Below are 21,615 nucleotides of genomic sequence, written 5' to 3'. Positions count from 1 at the left end.
TACGGCCCGGTCAAGTACTACCGGACCTTGCGGACTTCCATTTTGGTTTTTTATGGGATTATTTGGTTCGCGCTCAGTCCGACATTGAAGCGTGCAAGAATCATCAATGGCACAATGCTTGACTTGCTCATGTGCTTGCAGGGCTCTCTTTTATCCATTAAGCGACGACTCCAAAAGCGGGGTGCCTCTGTCCTACAGTCCTACAGAGGCTCAGGGGTAATTTCACTCCATCTAAGCATCCTACAAGTCCGTTCTACAAGACTTAACGGGACGAAGCATCAGACCTCACATCTCTCCCTAAGGCCTGAAGCTAAAAGGACTTCGCACTATTGCAAACCACTAGTACTTTGACTCGATCCCCTTGGCGTCTTTATTTTGTTCATGTCGCTATCCAATAAATATTACCAACATGCGTTGTTTGTTTCCAAGCATGCGAGATCTGCTATTTACGGCGAGGCTGACCCCGGTGATGGCCGTGCTTGAAACCGAACCTGGCGATGTTGGTTGCTGCAAAATAAATTGCAACCAACATGACAGCGAACATTCCGCAAACTGATTGGGTAATCACACAGTCTCAGCGTTACACTCGAGGCAGGCGAAGCCTTCGAAGCAGCCAGGCACCATGGATGGACGTCGACGAAAGCTATACTAAAGTGGCTTGCTGGTACGGTCTACGAAGTCCTTTGCTGTATTCCAAACCCATCAATCAAACCCCGTTTTTATTTCTTCATCGTTTAGTCGCGTCCATATACAGAACATGTCGACATCAAATCAGAAAAGAGCCCGTCAAGCCCCCAGCCCACGACAAGAGAATATTGTTGATTTGACTCGAGATCCGGCTAATTTCCAGACTCCCCAACGTCCAGCCCTATTACCTTGTTCAAATAACTCAACAAATTCATCCATATATACTGTGGGCTCATCCTCCAATGTCGTATTCGATGAGGATGTCCAAAGTGCACCTGGCACGCCAGGTACTCCAATCGAAGAAGAACCAGAAATCTCTCGTTCAGAAGTAGATCCATTCTCAGCTTCGACCTCCAACCATTCAATTGAACAAGAGCTCCTTCCAGGAAAGATACGACTCCAAAAAACACGTGCACCATCAAAGAGCAAGGTCCAAGATGCAGACTCCCCACTGGCAAAGAACCGGCGGCAAACGAGGTCTAGATCGTCGGCATCAAAACTACAAAATTCAGAGTCAAATCCTCTCACCACCCATCACTTGTCTCCTACCTTGTCTGCGCGCCCGGCTCCACGGCGTGTTATCTCGAGGCCAGTAACGTCTGCAGAGCGCTCTCCCCCTAACTTTATTGAGTTACCCGGTCCTGATGAACATCACCTACATATTCCAGGCGCATTCGAGTCTCAGAGCATTCAAGCGGCACTTCATGCCGAAAACAATACTCAACAGGCGTCGCAAATCGAGAGAGCGTCGGCTGAACCTCTCGAATCCCCAGACCTGCTTATGCCGGGAGTTCTAGAGGATTATGTCCAGCTACTGAAGTTCGAGAAATATGGACCCGAAACAGAGCCTTTGACAAGGCGCGCTATCAATGGTTTAATATATGACTGTCTCAAACGTTCATACACCCCGAAATATAAAACAGGATGGGTCTATGTGTTGAAATCGCCTGAACACGCTCCAAAACACGTCAAAATTGGCAGTAGTTATGTGGAGCCCAATAAGCGTAAAAAGGATTGGGAACGGTGCAACGGGCAACTTGTAGTAGCAGAAGACCCTGATGGAAACGCCTTCGACCACTACTCAATTGTCGAGTCTCTCATTAAGTCTGAACTCCACGAGCATAGAAAGAGAATCGAATGCGCCGTTTGTCCCCGAAAGAAGAACGGCCAACACAGGAAACACGAGGAGTGGTTTGAGATTGAACCGGCAAGAGCCGTGAAGCACATCACGAGGTGGCGCAATTGGATGAAGTCGAAACAACCATTTGAAGGAGAAGGGAACGTTAACCTGACACCTTATTGGCGTTGGAGAGTCGATGAATTGCCAAAAATTCTTGATACGGTAGACTGGGACAAATGGACAAACCCAAGTCCATTCGAATATTGGATATACCAAGTGCAAACCTCGAGCAATAAATGGCTTCAGTTGCTTCGGCCTTTCGTGAGCCATTTGTCTCGGAAAGATCGTCAGTTCTCTCTTGTGGGAATCATAATCTTGCAGGCTTTGTACACTAATTTGGGGCTGTTCGGTGTAGTATGGGGTATTCTTGGATTGATAGCTTTATGAAAAACTAGACAGCACCTCGCTGCCTTTAACTCTATACCATTCCATACTTGATAAGTGATAGCCGAGGAAAGCTTATAAGCTTGGAGAAGACTTGATTCATGTCTGTAGAACCTCGTCCATCTCTTAAATACCATGGTAGCAGTCAACTGGAAAAGGAAAGAATGCTAGATCTCGAAAAAGAATAGGAGATATGCAGGAGTGTTCCACAAGAGGGAGATACCGTGGTCTCACGTGACAGCCCTTGAGAACCTCTTGGCGGTCTGAGTTCTCCCAACTCCATCAACATCGACACCAACCCTGCGCAATCCGGCGCACATCCCCACGCCCTTCCAACTTTGGCTCCAAACCAGTGCTTTAATTGATCGATTGCATGCTGCACTGCGTCTCATACCATCCACGTTATTCCTGAGCAGCAGCTTTGACATGAAATCCTTTTGCAAAGTCTCATTCATAGCGGTCAAAGTTTGCTTCCCTTGAGGACATTAGGTCGCCGCGGTCCAATTTTGACGCCCCTATCAAGCAGTTCCACAGTTATATGTGACCTATCCCTATGTATGCTTGTCCCACATGTCTTAGACCCAACGCTCCTCTGGCTAGTGCCATGCATGCATGCCACAACACTGCACTGCTCTCCATACCCAGCCAGACTAAGCAATGTGTACAGTACCAAAAGCCTACAGCTTGCCGCACCCCAAAGTCAATACTGTATTAGCGGAGCTTTAATCGTCCGACATTCTGGGCGTTGGGAACCTCTCGGCTTTTACTCCGAAGATGCCCCTCGATTTGCAAGCCACTTCAGACTGAAATTTTGAAACTTTGCAGTCAATCAAGAAATTGTTTTTCATTTCCTTCTCGGCGCGGTTGATGGTATCTGCATGGGTAGGCTAGATGTAAGCTTGACGTGTTATATGATGGCCAGTTCCTTTTCTACATTGATCATCCCAGTCAACAAGTTCTTGGGCATGTTGGGCATCGCGCTCAAAAGTTCCAAACGTTGATACAGCATCCCGACGAGAAACATCAATGCGAGCCCTGAAAGCTAGTCTTAAGTCTAAACTCCTCCTAGTCGAAGCATAAAAGATTCCATCGACTGGTTCCCTTTATCACTATTCCTAAAAATCGTGTCCCAGATGAACATGTTGTCTCAAATGGCAATGCAAACTTTATTGTGCAGACTTTCCCTGCTGAAAAGGATGCTACTTTCTAACCAGCTTTCAACATTAGGAAGATCATCTGTCCGTTCCACCTTGACATGCAAGAGACATATAGCATAGGATTAAAATACTACTGTATACTTGGCGTGCGGCGGGAACACCCTCTAGTTCGAGATCTAGCTGCCAGTCATGGAAGCTGCATCACCAGACCACCAGATGGCCTATAGTCCGGTGTACTACCTGGGTATAAGATGCATACAACCAATTGTAGAAGTTTCACGCCGCGAACACTGTCGTATCCATGGGCAGCCCCATTTTTGATCTAGCCAGCACAACATCAGGATTACCCCACCCTTAAAGCCAGACGCATGAGGGTGGAGCTGCAAGCGACGGCTTGCCAACCACCTTTCGAAAGTTCGTACTAACAGATGAACGCAAGCGTTGTGGATGAAAGTTTAGGTAATAAACGGCTGGACTTTTTCTTGTTTCGCTGATACACTTGAATGACTTTGCCTAATGAAACTAACTCCGGCGTACATATCAGGCACCCTGCATACCTAAGACATGAACAATGCTCCGTATTCAGTAGCGATTGACGGATAATCTAGCCATTTTGCAACTTGTATCAGTACCTCAATGTATCTACTTGGGGGCCACGTTATTATTTTTCGAGAGCTTTGATGCTAGCTCGCCTCACTTTCAAGCCACCTTGCCTTGCCCATGTTTGCGGCAATTGGTGAGTTGACAGCGGCTTAGATGAGTTGCTTCACCGCCCCTGTCACACAGGCTAACTCTCAGACCATGCTATATATAACTTGTGTGTACCACACTTTGGAAGTAAATTTGAAAAAGAAATTTCCCAATCAAAAGAGAACAGAAGTCTCGAAGATCAATTTGTGTTATACATTGCAATGGCACCAAGTCGAACCGACGACCAGGACTTTGGATCCTATGAGGAACCAAAAATCTCCTACGACATCAATGTGCCTTATAAACCACCCTCTGGCGAGTATGAGCTTCGGACCAAAGAGAGAACTGAGTTTCCGGACTACCTGCCGGTCTGGGAAAGCGGTCTCTGGTTCGATGATTTTCCAATATTCGAATATCATGATCCAGCCCTCCGAGCGGACCAGAGCAAACCACATCTTTTCAGCGAAGGAGTGAAATCGACCCCGATCACTCCAAAAATGGGCACCATTCTAACGGGTGTCAAACTTGATAATCTTTCGCAAGAAGCCAAAGATGAGCTGGCGCTTCTTGTTTCGGAACGAAAGGTTGTTGTTTGCCGAGAGCAGTCCGATTTCCTTCACAAAGGGCCAGCCTTTCAAGTTGAATTCATGGAGTATTTTGGGAAACTCAGCCACCAGCCTGTAACAGGAGCCGTTAAAGGCTTTCCACAGTTTCACATCATCCACCGAGATGGTAACAAGGAAGAGATTGCAAACTTTTTCAAGCATAAGACTACGAGTACGATATGGCATCACGATGTGAGCTACGAGCGGCAACCGCCTGGATATATCATGCTTGGAATCTTAGCCTGCCCCGATGTTGGCGGCGATACTGTCGTTGCCGACATGGCGGAAGCCTACAACCGTCTTTCACCAGCATTTCAAAACATGATCAACGGAATGCAGGCCGTCCATACATCAGAAAATTTGATCGGCATGGCGAGGAAAGCGAGAGGCCAGGTTCGAAGTGACCCGATTGACTCCGTTCATCCCGTTGTCCGCGTGGTAAGTAACTTCTCCGAGCATCTATTTCCTAATTCGGACCCTGGGAAAGTTGTCGGGAGTCTTGAGACTTCAAAATATCCTTCTCGTTTAATTAATACTAACTCCGGGAATTTGTAGCACCCGGTCACGGGCGAAAAGGCACTGTTCATCAACATGGAATGGCCAAAAGAGTACATCGGACTGAAAGATGAAGAGTCCCAGGTCGTTGTCAAGTATCTTCTGGATCATATACGAATGGGGCACGATTTCCAGGCAAGGGTACATTGGGAGAAGCACTCGGTGGTAATATTTGATGGAAGAACGACACTTCGTGAGTATCTCATATTAAATGCATAATAATGCACAGTGCTAATAATGTCTAGATACTGCAACGGTTGATTACGATAATGCTGACAAGGCGCGACATCTTTTCCGTTTGGCAGCGATGACTGAAGTTCCTTTGTCCGTTGCAGATGCTGAGCGTGGCCAAAATTGAAGGGCGAACAATGTTGTTTTGATATTCTGTCTCTTCTAGCCTGCAGAGGTCGCCATCTTTGATTCATTCAAGTAACAACACCCCACTTTCAATTCTTCGATTAGCAAGAGTAGAACAACAGTAGCAAGGTGCTGGTTGGCCATGGCCGAAAGATTTATCCGGCAGTAGCTCAGCATAGCCAACAATGAGGATGTTAACTAGAAGGATCAATCTGCAATGTACATCTCGTTGGGTTAGTATGCAGCACGCATTCTCCATAACTCCTCAAGCCGTCGTCCTTCTTCGGTACACAACAGCATGATCGACCAACGTCCCAAATTTACGGCCCGTGCCACATGACACTGCATAAAACAGAGATCTGGGCCGTTCAAGTACGATACGGATTCGGCATTGTCTCCTTACAGCCTGGGTCTGGGAATTTCAGTACTACGTAGGCGTGAGGTATAAAGAAATGTGGTGCCGTACAGATGGTGGTCACACGCCAGGGCTGTTGGTATGCGCTGTCCAAAGCTGCATCTGAACTATCTCGGAATATAAGAAGTAATCAAGGAATTGCGAGGTTTGCCACAATCTACACTCTATGCGTTGTCAATTGCCACATGTAGAATATCAGGTTTTGATGAAGGAGGTGCGGAAGTAAGCCCGTATGGCCCAGACGTAAGCCAAGAGTGTCACCCATAAGATGAGTTGAAATATCATGTGTGATTACTACCTAGCCAGATACACTTTCTTTCATACGACTACATGTGAAGAATGGATATTCCGTGCCCTAATAATGCATTGCAGAAACTACAAACTCGAGGATATATGCCAATTTGAGGTAAGTAAACCCACAGTTACTGGGAAGTCTATCAGAACTACCTATTTGGATTCTTCTGCTGGGAAAGGTTCGAAACCAAAAATCTCTACCGGATTCACAAATCGCTCATGCTTTCCCTCTGTCACCTTGTTCACAGCCTCAAACTCTTCATCACTTAGTTCGACCAACTCAAAGTTACTCTTGACCCGGCCTGCGTTCGCGCTCTTAGGTATAACAGCATATCCTCTCTTGATACCCCACGCAATCAATATCTGAGCCACCGTCGCCATTTTCTTCTCCGCCAACGCAAGGAATCCGGCGTTCGTGGCTATACTTAGGCTACTCATCTTCCCGAGAGGAGAATAAGCCACGGGGAGAATGCTGTGAGAGGTGCAGAAGTTGATGAGTTCTGCGTTGGGGAAGAAAGGATGGATTTCTACTTGGTTGATCGCTGGAGTCATGTCTGCGTACTTGAGGAGGTGCTCGAGTTGCGGTATGGTCCAGTTTGAGACGCCTATTGATCTCGCTTTTCCGGCTCTAAAGGCTTTCTCCATTGCTCTCCAGGTAGGCTCTAGGTTGTTTGTGAGGGGCTTTTTGAGAATGTACTGGTAGTTTTAGTATTAAGTTACAGCATTAATTGGGTAGCTTGAAAACATACTTTACCATCGGGACTGAGTTTTACTTGATGGCCTTCAGTTCTCTCTACTGCAAACGGCCAATGGATTAAAAAGGCATCAATGTAATCCAAACCCAGATTCTTCAGAGAGTCATTCAAACTCCATTCGACGTCTTCAGGCTCAAGGAGATGTTGCCAGACTTTGGTGGTGATGAAGATGTCCTCCCTCTTCACGTTTGGATTCCTCGAGAGCCATTCTCGAAGCCCAGACCCAACTTCACCTTCATTCTGATAACTGTAGCTTTTATCAGACTCAAGTTTATATGAATTCCCCACTGATCAGACTTACAACCAAGCGCAATCAATATGTCGATATCCGGCATCAAGAGCCGTAATCACAGCATCGTGTGTCTCTCCTTTCACAACCTCATTACTGTAAGTCCCGAATCCCAATGCCGGGATATGGACCCCATTGTTCAGCCTGAGAGTGGGTATGGTTTTTCCCATGGTGAGCACGAGTCCCATATATTAATGAGGAGAGCTTCACATGGACGCTCTATCGGTTTTATCTAGTACCTACTCCGTAGCTCCACACGTTGTCCCGCGTCTTGCATACGGAGCATGCACCAAGGGGGATACGGGGCCGAGAACTTACCGTAGAACTAGCCAGGCAGCCGGGATTCCTCCGTTGACCCTTTGAATGACAAGATTTCTATATTTGCATAAAGCTTCTTAAGTTAAGTTGCTGTTACAAGAATCGATGATATATTTCAAGCGGGCAAATCCTCTAGCGCGTATATAGCTAGCTCGGACGAGAGGAAGGAAGTTCAAGGAACGACCTATCTACTCGAGTATGAGTTGAAAATACACGATGGAAGCTTCAAATCTACTCTTTTATATGGAGATATAACATATACAGTCTTGTTCTGGACATAAAGTGCAGCCCTCGTCATTAGCAACTTTAATGCCCTACTCCGTCTAACACATTTACAACTTATTACCCATTCTTTTGATTACCGCAAAATCACTCATCCAGTCTGCACCCACGAAGATCTAGCTCGAACTTCATTAAATCACCCACTCGCTCACCTCTCCTTCTCCGTCCTAACAACCATCAAAATCCCACCCCCAGCAACCGCACCACTCGTCGCAGCCACAAGTGCAATACCAGCAATATTCGGTCTGAACAAGCCCTTCTTCAACAACCTCAAACTAGAAAAATACCTCATGGTCCCATAACTCAAACACCCCGTACCGCTTCCAACCAACGCAGCAGATTGTATTTTCAGATCCCCGTGATCGGGTTTGAGTGCTGGGGCCAAGGCTTCCAAAGCATCGAGTTTAGCAAGTGCTACGCCGAGAGCAACAAATCCGAGGCCGGTACGTGTCCAGGCGAGAAAGGTTCGTTCGTTGGCTAGGTGGTCCCGGGCTACGGAACCGGTGTTGGCGATTGGGGCTGAGGAGAGCAGTTTGAGGATGCGGGACATCTTGGAGAGAGAGCTCTTCGCGTATAAGAGGGGATGCCAAATAGAAGTAAGGTACGACGGAGCCGGGATATTGGCTCTAACAAGAGACAAGTTGCAATTCAGCTCGCGGGGAAATATGCATTGGGCTATCGGCGCTTACTATCAAAGTCACGGTCTGGACTGACTTAAAGAGTGTTCTGGATGAGCAATAGGAAAAGGAAGAAAAGCCGATAAGGGTGAGCACGTGAGTCATTAACACGTGATTAGCCTCGAAGAATTAAAAAGGAGAGCATCAAGCCTTGAAAACAAGACAAGTGCTCCAGCGGTCGTCGAGGTAGGACACCACTCTCCAGATCCCGGGCGTTGTTGTGCCCCGCTCATTACAAGCAAGAACTGACTGAGTCATCCCCCACCCATTACTTCCTCCATCAATCCGAAAGGTCCATCCATCTATTTTCCAAATCCCCGAACTAGTCGTCCAAAAATGTCATCTATACCACCCTTCACAATCCGCCACGCAACATCCCCCACAGACATATCCTCCATCCGCAACCTCTTCACCTCCTACGTCTCCTGGCTAGCCATCGACCTGACCTTCCAAAACTTCGCGCAAGAACTCGCTTCCCTACCCGGTCTATACGGCCCTCCAACCGGCTGTCTGTTACTCGCTGTGTTGGAGTCCGGTGAAGCTGTGGGGTGTGTAGCTCTCCGTCCTCTGCCTTCAAAACCTCCACCACCACCAGCAAACCCGATCCCGGTCTCTGCTTCGGGTTTGAATTCAAGTCAGGAAAAGAGTGAAGGGGAGAAGGAGAGGGCAAGGAGAACCTGTGAAGTCAAACGTCTGTTTCTAATGCCTGCATCGCGGGGATTGAGTATTGGACGTGCGCTGGTTGAGGCTGTGATTGCGGAGGCGGAGAAGCTGGGGTACGAGGAGATGAAGCTGGATACGCTGCCGAGGATGGTGGGGGCGAGGAAATTGTACGAGAGTGTGGGGTTTGTGGAGACTGAGAGGTATTATGAGACGCTGTTGGAGGGGACTGTGTTTTACAAGAAAGAGTTGGTATAAAAGGGGGAGGTGGGGGGCTGAATAAAGATGTTAGAAGGCGACAATACGCGGACGTCTTAGGTAGAATCGATGACTGCGGGAGCTGAAATTTAGAAGGCGAGTCACTTAACTCCAATGCATAGCTCTCACGGAGAAAGCAGAGATTATGAGTATTCTGAGCTTTTGAATAGTGTTCTTCTACGCACAGCCCTTACTATATAGCCTGGTTTTCCGGACGCCTTTACAGCGCTCACATGTTATGGCTCCAAGACCTTGAACGCCTTCTTCATATGCATCATATCCCACAACCTCTATCTAACTAAGATCAAATCCGGCCCCCGAGTTAACAGCGTACAAAAGCTTGTCTCGCAGTATCTTTGCAGTCGAATATCTTGGTAGCTTCAGTAGGTTAACGCACGTGCTGGTGCTAGGTAATCGCTCCTCGTCACTTGAAGCGTCGCGAATACTGAATCGGGGATTGAGCTGCGAGAAGCCGAGCAATGGAGCCCTTGGAGTCGAGGTGACATATTTCAAGACCTTTCGGCGATCCGAATCGTCGAGCTCCTTCATCACTTTCCAAAAGAGTTGGATAGTTGGATGTTCGAGTCCGTCATCACCGATCACATAGACACCTCCATATTGCGTGTTTCGTCTTAGATCCTCAACATTTATCTGAGACGAGTCTCCACCGACTAGAGTTTGCAGCTCAGATTGATTGAACATCGACAGCCATGATGGCTTGATGATTTCTCCGAGGCCTTTGAGGAAAGCTTGAGTTTGGTGGTATGGTTGGACCTGGAGTCGATGCCGTGCTACGTAAGACACATACAGCGGCCGATTCTCGTTGGTAACGGCAATATTTGATCCGTTTGGCATGAGCTCCCTCGTGATTGTTTGTGTAGGCTCACCGAGCATTGAGATTGTGTCTGTGATGGTGAAATCAAGAGAGAAGTCCTCAACATTTCCAGGATAATTCTTCAGCTTCAGCAAACCCTGATACAGGCTCTCATCAAGATCTCGAAGGTCATTGATGTTCGCACGGTATCCCGATTCCGTCCCAGCAGCTCCAGAAGCAGCCCATTTGAGGAGAAAGAAACCTGCAAAGCTGATATCAATCAAGATGCCTTCATATAAACACTTCCCTACAATCCGGCCTAAAAACTCGTATCGTCTCAATAACTCTTTGATATTCTCGCGCCATTCAGGCGAAGACTCCTTTATCCCCACCGTTCTCATGTATCCCTTACGCTCCTCCAAAGCGGCAGGATTTGGGTAGAGGAGGTTTTGGTCATTAGATATAAACCAGTTCGGGCCTTCCTCCCCACGCAGCGACTCATTTGTAACACTTGTGAGGAATTCTTTGGTGACGCCGCCACCATCAATACCAGCCTCGACCGTATCGAATTGGTCCACAAAGGTGATTTGGATTGGTTCCTTCAACCCTTCGCCTAGGTCGTAGAATTGTTCGTATGCATCATCAAAGACTTGGTCTCTACGAATTTTCGCATGATGTCGGCCAAGCAGTTCATTTCCAGATACTCTGCGTCTCGCCGCCATGTGGGATTGGCTGCTCATTGCCATCCGCCACGCATCGGGGTCCACGATGCCATCTCGTCTGCGTGTTTGATCGAGAAGTACAAACTGTCGAAATATCTGAACGCGGGTTTCAAACGGAATAACGAAGGGCATATTTTGTAGCACTTCGAGTCTTGGTCCGACAGCTGCTAGGACTTTCTGTCGAGCGGCCTTTTGTTGCTGCTTTCTCATTTGCTCGATCTGAACAGCCCGTCTTGGCCTAGACATGCCTACAAGACCCATGTCACGTCGCGTCCCGAAAGCATCCTCTTCATCCTCAGGATCGTGATCATCGTCGTCACCCTCTTCTCTGACCTCGTGCTGCCGCTCTTCTTCCATGACCACAGCAGGAATGAAACCTTCCATATCAAATCGAGATGTCATTAGCCAGTGACCTTTAGGTAAGAAGTGGCGCCTGGAATCTCGTTCATAAAGCATACGCATGACTCCCGTGACGATAGTTCTCACATAGTTAAACGTCATACCAGCAATGCCTGCAAATGGTCGAGGTGCAACATGCTTATTTTTCTCTTCGGGCTCTTGGATTTGGAATCGTGAGCCTGCTGGTGTTCCAAAATATGCGCCCAGACCTGCATCTTGTTGGCCGCCATCAGCTAACTCTCCAGCGTTGTAGTAAGTGGTGAACGCTAAGTTTTTGAGAAATATTGTGAGTTGTTTTACATCTTCAATAGGAAGAGCGCTTGCACGGATATGAGACACTGGTTCCGCAGTGCGCCCGAAACGTGGTTCACTTGCACTCAAGAACTCTTCATCATCGGTAAATCTAAGGACAAATGTATAAAGCTCGAGAAATAATAACACTGTCCGCCATTCCCGGTCTTGAGCCATGTTACTTGGTGCTACCGACGCGGATTGCTGTTGTGTTTGGGGTCGTAAGGTTGCCAAGGCAGCTTTCGAGTCGCCTCTAATAACCGCGAAAATGTTGGTCGAGATCAGAGCTTGCCAAAAGAACTTCAAAGCAGGGATTTGCACTCCCTTTGACGTATTCATGGAGCCAAGATACAACCACATTCTAATCTCATCCCCACGGCGTGGAAATATCCTTAGTAGAGTTAGGGCATAACTCGCCAGTAAACTCGCATCTTCTTCTCCGATCGCAGACGCTTTTGCATAGTCGATATTGAACCTGGCCAACAGACCTGTAATGCTAGCTTTGTTGACCAAGGAGAGAAATTCGGCTTTTATGAAGTCTGGTAAAGGTGAAATGGCATCTTTCTCGGCATCTCCATTAGCAGACTCTTGCAATGCCTCTGGGTCTGTAGCATCGATTCGGCCAACAATGTCGGCAGAGCAATCTGACAGTTGGATCGATAATGCCCTCAGGAAGTTCGGCTCTTGCGTATCTCTCCGCTGAAGCCGATTTAGAGAGATGAAATGGGCCAGGAGCCAAAGCCTGCCATTATTTTCAACTCGTACAGCTGGGTTCGAAGATAGGGAACGAACAAGAGCTGCGGATACCTGGCTAATATTGACGACTGCTGCTAATCCTTCCAAACCCCCTAAAACGTTTGCTAAGTCTGGTGTCGTCAAGAAACATAGTGCAAATGCGGCATATGAATTCAAAACGCGATCATCTATTAACCTGTCAGCTCCACCCAAAAGGAAGTATTTCGATAAAAGGTACGCACCGGTCTTATCCAACTCTATTTGCTCGATCAAAGGGATCCTTATGGCAGTCAGTATTAGACCTTTATCGATATTTTCGGGTTTTGTTTGGCAACAAAGTGACGAGAGGAAGGTGTAGTAAGTTCGAGATATATGTGAAAAGCCTTCTGGCCTTCTATTGATGCTAGCGATGAGAAGCTGAAGAAGTGTGGGTGGACATCGAGGGAGTAAACTGTGTACATAGTTAGCATTTGATCTCCAACCAGCAGAGTGCAAGACTGACACTTGCAGAGCCTCAAGAGCAATGTTTCCCAGTCGAACCAGTCGAGTTTGAACATCGTGGCGAGCCAAAAATGTCTCAAACCCGGCGTGAGATATCCTTTGGCTGAGGTTTACTAGTCGGTCCAGATCATCTCGCCGTCGATGGTTGAAGAATGTTACAATAAGTCGCAACTGCTCTGCCAGTACTGAATCCGCCCCCGAAGAGCTCAGTTGCTCGGTATTGGACTTGTCCCAGGATCGTCTCCGCGTATCTGCCAGCTCCGTCCTAACTTTATGTCCTCGCCATGCCCGCTGCAGTGTTCTTGAAGCATTCAATCGTTCTCGCTCCTGTTGTCGTTGCTGCCTTTCCTGCTGAGCATTCGCAACAGTCTGTTGGGTTCCAGCAGCAGACGGAGACCAAGAGCTCGCAGTAAATGGATTTAGATTCTGGCCCGAGAGATTGACTTGGCGTGGACGACGAGAGCTGCCACTGAAAGTTTGAAACATCTCGAACGAAGGTTTGCCTCTTGGTGGTCTTCTCTGCCTGTGACTTATCTTGCACGAGCATGAGACATGCCGGGGAGCCTTCCAGAAGCGAACGAATCTGTTAAAGGTGTATTACGGTATCTGAAGTAGGAGTTGGCCGCGGGGAATAACGAGTGATTCAAATATCTGATTTCCTTGCAAACTTTCTATGCGGTTCTTTTTCTTCGTAACGAGACGGGGACGGGGTTTCTTGGTGGGGGTGAAGGCGAATACAAGTGCAGCCTGGTATGGATGGATTACTGTGCTGTGCTTCATACCAGGTCCACCACTGGTACTCGAGCTCGAGTACAGCCTTCCGGGCCCGCTCTCGCTGCTTTGACTGAACTACATGCCGCTTTAAGTGGATAAATCATACAGGGGTTCCACTAGCAAATCAGTGATTGGTTGGCATATGTAAGTGCCTTGCCGCCTGAGGAACAGCAGCCATAATTGCCCATGAGATGTATGTGGAGCCTTACCTACCAGGCTACCAACCGACCTATCGCACTTTCCCTGTTTGGGCCAGGACACAAAATTTCCTGAAGAAGTTGCCTTTGTTGCCTCTAAATAATCTCCCTCCTTCCTCTCCAACCCACAATCCACAACACCATTTGAACCCGCGGTAAAGTACGATATTCGTGCTTTTTCGTTCTTCGTCCCTCTTCCCTTTCAGAAAACCCCTCATCACGAGGCAAAAAAAAATCAGAAAATCCCAGAAAACCTCACATCGCGCTCGATATCTTCGAACGTTAACCACCTCATCTTCCTCCCCGAACCGCTGCATATTTGTGCCTTTGTGCCTCGACCGTCCAACGACCTTCACCCGCACATCGCCCTCTTTCAGTTCTGTACGGAACATTTAGTCTGCGATTGTATCTCCAACAAAGACATCTCGACGTAAGTAAGGCCACTCAATTGGACTTGTTCATTCCATTCACCGGTTCTTCTGCTACACTCCCGCCAACTTTTCTCTATATGTGTCTACGCATTCGCGAGACATCTGATTCACTTGCACACTAAAAGAATTGCATTAACATAACATAGCAATACTCAAGATGTCTGCCGCTACCGCATCCCCTGCTGTCGACCAGCTGGCGTCCGACCTTAACAAGGCCTCTCTGAATGGCGGCGACGCAAATGGCGCCACCGCCATCAACACTGATGTCTCCACCGTCGGATCAGAGGACCCTGATACCGCTGGACCTACCCCAAGCTCTGCCGCTCCCCATCCGCAAGCTTCTGCCTCCCTCTATGTCGGCGAGCTCGACCCTTCCGTCACCGAGGCTATGCTCTTCGAGCTCTTCTCTCAAATTGGTTCTGTTGCCTCCATCCGTGTCTGCCGTGATGCCGTGACTCGCCGCTCCCTCGGATATGCCTACGTCAACTACAACACCACTGCCGATGGCGAGAAGGCTCTCGAGGAGTTGAACTACACTCTCATCAAAGGTCGTCCCTGCCGTATTATGTGGTCTCAGCGTGATCCCGCTCTCCGAAAGACTGGCCAAGGCAATGTCTTCATCAAGAACTTGGACACTGCTATTGATAACAAGGCTCTTCATGATACCTTTGCCGCATTCGGTAACATTCTGAGCTGCAAGGTCGCGCAAGACGAATCTGGAGCCTCCAAGGGTTACGGTTTCGTTCACTACGAGACTGATGAGGCTGCCAGCCAAGCTATCAAGCACGTTAATGGCATGCTTTTGAATGAGAAGAAGGTTTTCGTTGGTCACCACATCCCCAAGAAGGACCGCCAGAGCAAGTTCGAGGAAATGAAGGCAAACTTCACAAACATCTATGTCAAGAATATCCCTACCGAGGTTACTGATGAAGAGTTCCGTGAGCTGTTCGAAAAGTTTGGTGATGTTACATCTGCATCTCTCGCTCGTGATCAGGAGAGCGGCAAGAGCCGCGGCTTCGGTTTCGTGAACTTTATCAACCACGAGCATGCCTCCGTTGCAGTTGATGACTTGAACGGAAAGGACTTCAAGGGCCAAGACCTCTACGTTGGCCGTGCACAGAAGAAGCACGAGCGTGAGGAAGAGCTTCGCAAGTCCTACGAGGCCGCTCGCATTGAGAAAGCATCCAAGTACCAGGGTGTCAACCTCTATGTGAAGAACCTCGACGACGAAGTTGATGACGACAAGCTTCGTGAGCTTTTCACACCTTTTGGCGCGATCACTTCTGCTAAGGTCATGCGTGACTCCGCTGCCGAGACTGCCGAGGCTGAGAAGAAGGAAGAGGAAAAGAACAAGGAGAATAAGAAGGAAGATGAGAGTGAGGAGCCCGAGGCCGAGGCCGAGGCTGAAAAGGAGGATTCCGAGAAAAAGGATGCATCCAAGTCCGAGAAGCGTACATTGGGCAAGAGCAAAGGTTTCGGATTCGTCTGCTTCAACAACCCCGATGAGGCCACCAAGGCTGTCGCTGACATGAATCAACGTATGGTCAACGGAAAGCCACTTTACGTTGCTCTTGCTCAGCGCAAGGATGTTCGAAAGAGCCAGCTGGAGGCCAGCATTCAAGCTCGCAACCAGATCCGTATGCAGCAAGCCGCCGCCGCTGCAGGTATGCCCCAACAGTACATGCAAGCTCCCATGTTTTATCCTCCTGGCCAACAGCCCGGTTTCATCCCACAGGCTGGTGGACGTGGCGGTATGCCTTTCCCTCAACCTGGCATGCCCCTTCCTGGTGCTCAAGGTGGCCGCCCTGGTCAATTTGCCGGTGGTTTCCCTCCACAAGGTCGCGGTGGCCCAGGCCCTCAGCAACTTCCTCCCAACATGTATGGAATGCCCGGCCAATTCCCTGGCGGAGCACAATACCAGCAGAATAACCCTCAGTTTATTGCTGCGATGCAACAGGCTCAGCAAGCTGCTACTCTTATGGGTGGTCGCGGAGGACCAGGTGCTCGACCAATGGCAAACTTACCAGGTATGCCACCCAACATGGCTCCTCTTCAAGCTGTCGGTCAGCAAGGGGTTCCAGGTTTCCCTCAAGGGGGTAGACAGGGAGGTATTGCTGGACGAGGTGGTGCCCAAGCTGGTCGTCCTGGACAGTTTCAAGGTGGCTTCCCTCCTCAAGCTGGACGTGGCATGCCTCCTCAGGGGCCTCCTGGCGCTGATGCCGGTGCTTCGGCCTTCCAATCGCACCTTGCAACTGTTCCCCAGGCGCAACAGAAACAGCTTCTCGGTGAGGCTCTCTTCCCCAAGATCCAAGTCATGCAGCCAGAATTGGCAGGAAAGATCACCGGTATGCTTTTGGAGATGGAGAATTCTGAATTGGTCAATCTGTAAGTACCCTTTTCCCCATTAATAATGTCGCTTGCTAACGTATCTCAGGATCGAGGATGAGTCTGCTCTTCGGGCCAAGGTAGATGAGGCTCTCAACGTCTACGATGAATACGTTAAGAACAACAAGGGTGCTGATGGAGAGGGCGAGGGTGGTGAAGTGCAGGAAGGCGAGAAATCCGAAGAGAAGGCTTGATTGCCCACTCTTTTCGGAACAAACGATACCCAATATACCTTCACTTCGACTAATCCTTCTTCGTACACATTTCACATAACGTCTCTCAATCGGTTACAGTGGCAACTGGGCCCGGAAAAGTTTTTGCGCTCTCTTTGGCGGCAGCACTCTTCGATTTTCGAACTGACGGGTGCTTTGGTCTGCTCCTGCGCTACAGACTTGCCAGGGCTTTTCTTTATTCTTTTTAACGAATAGAACCCCATGGACAGACTATTCGATCAATGTATTCATAGACTACACTTTTGTGTCGCATTTGCAGCATAGCTTCAGTAGCTTTTCGCAGATGCTCTTTTCGGTTCATTATCTCACATACATATGTGGAAATGAATTGGAAATTGGCACAGATATGGATTTTCAGTATCTCATTTCGTTTGCATGCTTTCTGAAGCAGGGCAGAAGATGCACGGGTTTTTGATGCTTTCTGGTAGTTACACTACTGGGGTTTGTGGTCTGGGCTTGAAATTTGGGTCTGTGCTGATGGGGTCGCGGAATAGACTAGGAATCTCAATACAAAAAACATTGCAAAATACTCCTTTCATTTAATAACTAAAATTGACAATATTCGAATGTCAGCCACTTCATAAACCTCGGCACCTTATTGGCGGCAAAACCTCCCCCGCAAAATCTTTCTCCAGCCTCCGCATCTTCTCCACCTTTTCAACAGCAAGTTCACATCACCTTCATGCAGCGCTCTGAATCGCACTGGAACATATTTGTGCCGGTTGGTTCCTGGGGCCGGATATGCAGGAGGGGAAACTGGACATGGGTATTTGCCTGCAGTTAATTCTTCCGCTACTAGGCACAAGAGAATTTTGTTATAATTGTTTATGAAGTTATGACCACTACATTTTTCTCATTCTCGTTTACGTCGAGTGTCAATGCGAAATGGCTTCATTCCGGACGTTAGTTTTACTTCTGTTTACGGCATGTATTTCTAGTATTTGGGCTTGGGATATCAGCAATGAAAATGATCGCCAAATTTGTCAATCGCGGACTAGGAATCCATTGGATGGGTGTGAGGGTAGCAGAACGGTCTTCGTAGATGGGTTGGGCAACGGAACGAGGTTTAGGAGTGTGCAATCTGGTATGTTGTCAATTACTACCAAGAAGACAGGCGTCATTGATAATGAGAGTTAGCTGTTGCTTCTTTGCCAAATAACACGGGTAAGAGCACCTGAAAATAAAATGAACGAGCCATGTTTTAATTCTTGAATAGATACATACACCATCCTTATTGCCTCCGGTAATTACACGGAGCAAGTAAACGTCACGCGACGAGGACCAACATACCTCCTGGGTCAGACATCTCACCCCAAAGACCAGTCCTACAACACGGTGAACATAATATGGGCAGCTGTAGCAGGAACAGGAGATAATGCCTACACCAGCACACTGACAGTCGCGCCGACACTCAATGCGTCTCTCACTGGAAGTGGCTACGGGGTTTGCAGTGCCTAGCGATACGCCGTTTGGCTGTGTGGATTTCAGGACGTATAATCTGAACTTCATAAATGATTATGCGCCTTACTGTAAGTTGAAACACTGTTGATTCAAAGTAGGGCAAATAGTTGTGAGCAACAGCTGACAAGAAGTAGCTGTCACTCCATCCCTAGCACTGAGTATAAGCCGCGCCAATGGAGGTTTCTACTACACCGGCTTCTACAGCTATCAAGATACCGTAATCCCCCATAACCAAGCCCTTCTCAGCCAACATCCTAACCCTAGAAACAGATTTATGTAGGTAAATTAGGAAACGCTTATTTCAAAAATGGCGAAGTAGCAGGCCAGACCGACTTTTTCTACGGTTTCGGTACCGCATGGGTAGAGAAGACCTCCATTGCTCTCCGCTCTTGCGGTGGGGGAATCACGGCGTGGAAAGGATCGAACACTACCTTTATAAATAAATACGGTGTCTACATTGTAGATTCCAACGTCCATGCCGCGAATTCATCTCTGAACATCGTAGGGAAATGTGCTCTTGGTCGGCCATGGGCAAGCTTCCCCCGTACCCAAACTCCACGCTTGACTAACGAGAGGAAACAGAATGCGCAAATGCGCGCCATCTTTGCACGAACCTACCTTGACAATTCAATCCTGTCAACGGGCTATATAGATTGGGTCCCGGCGCGGTATACACCGAATCTGACGTTGCAGGCCGAATATAAGAATTATGGGCCGGGGTATAATGTTAGTGGGAGGGCGAGCGCGTTGTTTGATGTGCAGTTGACGGATAGGCAGTGGGCAGTTTATGATGAGCCGGGGAAGGTGTTCCAAACGCCGGAAGGGAGATTTGGAAATACGGGGTGGATTGATTGGAGTGTTTGATATGAAATGAGGGTTGGATTAAGTATTGTGTTGAAAAGATTATTGCTTCAACGTGTCGAGCCAGGTGTTGGTCGGACCCCTATTTGACAGGTCCAATTGCATGTGAACGTCCTGAGTCTCACTTAAAATAGGATATTATAGCATTTGCATGCAGGCTATAAGACAGTAAATCATTCAAGCATTATTAAATAATCATAGCTTGCTTGAAGGGACAATCAGGCTAGAAGCAGAATTCAAAGTCTGCTCAGCATCCCGCTCAATGCGACCTATCAAATCAGCACAGCTTGGAATATCATGGATGAGGCCGATGACCTGGCCAGCAGTCCAAACCTACAGACATATCAGTACAACATCAAGGCAGACGTGGAATGATACTTACCCCGAACTCAGGGTCACCGTTGATGAATACCTCTCGGCCTCTCTTACCGCTTACATACGGCGCAACTTCTTCAAACTTTCCAGTGGTGCTTGCCTGTTCAATCTTCACAGCCTCGCTGGCAACTTTGTTCTTGAACAGCCGACTGGTATTTCTCCATCTTCGCAACACAAGCTCAGTATCGGTCTCCTGAGCGTCAACGATCGACTGCTTAATGTTCTGGTGGATAGGTGCTTCGATCGTGCACATGAAGCGTGTTCCCATATTGATACCCTCAGCTCCCAAACTCAAGGCCGCAGCAAGACCCTGTCCATCTGCGAAACCCCCCGACGCAATAAATGGGATACCGATGGATTGGCGTGCTCGACTAAGTAGAATCAAGTTCGTGATATCAGTTTCGCCAACATGGCCAGCACATTCGAAGCCATCTATACTCAAGAAATCCACGCCAAGCTTCACAGCACTCTGTGCGTGCTTGATCGTGGTACACTTGTGCAAAATAATAATTCCCACAGCCTTCAGCTGCTTGATGATGGGGCCGGGGCTGTTTCCTGCAGTCTCTACGATCTTGATTCCCTCGTCGATAGCCACTTGAGCATATGCTCCGTAATCTGGGGGGTCATGGCTGGAAGGAGAGTGATATTCACGCCGAAGGGCTTTTGGGTCATGGTCCTGCATTTTCGGATTTCTTTTCGCAGGTCTTCGGGAGTAGGCTGGGTGAGCGCTGTGAGGATGCCCAGTCCACCTGCATTGCTGACGGCAGATGCAAGCTCAGCGTATCCTACCCATTGCATGCCACCTTGTATAATGGGGACTGCGAATTTAAGTTAGCATTCCGGGTGTAAGTGAAGACGTGGACGTGGAACTTGCCTTTGATTCCCAAAGCTCGGGTTAACTTCGTATTGAAAGGCATCTTGAGGATCTATTCGCAGTGAAGGGATAGCTGTGAAGTGAAAGCAAGGAGGATATAAAATTCTATTCTTTCGGACTGTGCTTCTTTGAGGTTGTCTATTGTGTATGAAACAAGGCTTCACTTTACATCGTTAATGTTTGTTCTTGGTTCTAGAGTAGAGTAGACATTCCAATCCGCCATTTCCCCACAGTCTATACCCGCTTCCTGGCCGAGGCAGTCGCTAAAAAGCTGCCGATTCGCTAGCGCTTGTGCTTGTGCCTGTGCTTGTGCTTGTGCTTGTGCTGTGCTTCTAGACGATTACTCATCTTGTACCTATGTACCTATGTACCTATGTACCTACGTACCTAGGCCCACTAATACTATGCCTACCGGATCCTCCCCTATCATCACAATTGTCACCGAGGTCAAGCAGTTTTCATTTGTACGAGACTGCAGTCCCATCACGTGTACATCCCCCCCCCCCAGCCGATATTCAGGTCCAATGCCCAAGTGAGGCAGTACGTACGGTACATGAAAGTTCGTTCCTGGCACCACTATCATCATATCTAAAAACCGGCCCAAAACACTTGCATACGCTCCTGCTGTCACACCATACGCTTACTTCTGTCCCGCTCTCGCCAGATCGAAAGTTCTCTAATACAACTTGGGCAGCAATACTCTATCGATGCGTTGGTCATAATCAAGGCTGTCTGAAAACGCGCAGCAAGGCTGCTATTTACTACTTGGCCTTCTCTCACGTCGCCACGCATTATATATTACCGTCTCGTTGAAAACTGGGCATGCCTCACTGATTGGAAACCGTGTATTTTTGGCACCTTTGATCCTGCAGGATCTCAATGCTAGATATTACTTTGGGTTGGCGATGGAGAAATGGCGGGGACCATCCGAGAGGCCCATTACCCAGGAATCAAGAAGCTAGATCGCTACCTAATGATGCTCCGAATCATACTCCGTAT

At 48.2% G+C, this 21,615-nt stretch overlaps 8 protein-coding genes across 8 annotated transcripts; 4 read left to right on the top strand and 4 right to left on the bottom strand.

Annotated features, from left to right (window-relative positions):
* Positions 1-4,319: 4,319 nt before the first annotated feature.
* On the top strand, positions 4,320-5,616 carry JLP1_1 (Alpha-ketoglutarate-dependent sulfonate dioxygenase; the record flags this gene model as incomplete). Its single annotated transcript, XM_031146799.1, has 3 exons — positions 4,320-5,141; positions 5,259-5,451; positions 5,504-5,616. The coding sequence occupies 3 exons, from the start codon at positions 4,320-4,322 to the stop codon at positions 5,614-5,616; spliced, it is 1,128 nt and encodes a 375-aa protein (XP_031008163.1).
* An 861-nt stretch (positions 5,617-6,477) lies between these two features.
* On the bottom strand, positions 6,478-7,538 carry gld2_0 (Glycerol 2-dehydrogenase (NADP(+)); the record flags this gene model as incomplete). The annotated part of the gene is made up of 3 exons (XM_031146798.1): positions 6,478-7,020; positions 7,074-7,326; positions 7,381-7,538. 3 exons carry the CDS (start codon positions 7,536-7,538, stop codon positions 6,478-6,480), a joined length of 954 nt encoding a protein of 317 aa, XP_031008211.1.
* A 578-nt stretch (positions 7,539-8,116) lies between these two features.
* On the bottom strand, positions 8,117-8,518 carry LHYA1_G001818 (uncharacterized protein; the record flags this gene model as incomplete). The annotated part of the gene is made up of 1 exon (XM_031146797.1): positions 8,117-8,518. One exon carries the CDS (start codon positions 8,516-8,518, stop codon positions 8,117-8,119), a length of 402 nt encoding a protein of 133 aa, XP_031008210.1.
* Positions 8,519-8,981: 463 nt separating this feature from the next.
* On the top strand, positions 8,982-9,563 carry LHYA1_G001817 (Acetyltransferase; the record flags this gene model as incomplete). Its single annotated transcript, XM_031146796.1, has 1 exon — positions 8,982-9,563. One exon carries the CDS (start codon positions 8,982-8,984, stop codon positions 9,561-9,563), a length of 582 nt encoding a protein of 193 aa, XP_031008209.1.
* Positions 9,564-9,857: 294 nt separating this feature from the next.
* Positions 9,858-13,511, bottom strand: LHYA1_G001816 (putative E3 ubiquitin protein ligase; the record flags this gene model as incomplete). Its single annotated transcript, XM_031146795.1, has 2 exons — positions 9,858-12,975; positions 13,027-13,511. 2 exons carry the CDS (start codon positions 13,509-13,511, stop codon positions 9,858-9,860), a joined length of 3,603 nt encoding a protein of 1,200 aa, XP_031008208.1.
* A 1,073-nt stretch (positions 13,512-14,584) lies between these two features.
* Positions 14,585-17,006, top strand: PAB1 (Polyadenylate-binding protein, cytoplasmic and nuclear; the record flags this gene model as incomplete). Its single annotated transcript, XM_031146794.1, has 2 exons — positions 14,585-16,812; positions 16,862-17,006. The coding sequence occupies 2 exons, from the start codon at positions 14,585-14,587 to the stop codon at positions 17,004-17,006; spliced, it is 2,373 nt and encodes a 790-aa protein (XP_031008207.1).
* A 924-nt stretch (positions 17,007-17,930) lies between these two features.
* Positions 17,931-19,370, top strand: pmeA (putative pectinesterase A; the record flags this gene model as incomplete). The annotated part of the gene is given in 5 exon segments (XM_031146793.1): positions 17,931-18,129; positions 18,262-18,477; positions 18,497-18,574; positions 18,641-18,723; positions 18,777-19,370. 5 exon segments carry the CDS (start codon positions 17,931-17,933, stop codon positions 19,368-19,370), a joined length of 1,170 nt encoding a protein of 389 aa, XP_031008206.1.
* Positions 19,371-19,562: 192 nt separating this feature from the next.
* LHYA1_G001813 (Nitronate monooxygenase) lies at positions 19,563-20,659 on the bottom strand (the record flags this gene model as incomplete). Its single annotated transcript, XM_031146792.1, has 3 exons — positions 19,563-19,700; positions 19,750-20,470; positions 20,532-20,659. The coding sequence occupies 3 exons, from the start codon at positions 20,657-20,659 to the stop codon at positions 19,563-19,565; spliced, it is 987 nt and encodes a 328-aa protein (XP_031008205.1).
* Between the last annotated feature and the right edge of the window lie 956 nt (positions 20,660-21,615).

The sequence above is a fragment of the Lachnellula hyalina genome (genome assembly GCF_007821495.1).
Source record: "Lachnellula hyalina strain CBS 185.66 chromosome Unknown contig00018, whole genome shotgun sequence".
Classification (NCBI taxonomy): domain Eukaryota; kingdom Fungi; phylum Ascomycota; class Leotiomycetes; order Helotiales; family Lachnaceae; genus Lachnellula; species Lachnellula hyalina.
Note: the sequence above shows the minus strand (reverse complement) of the source record. Positions and strands in the feature narration are given on the sequence as shown.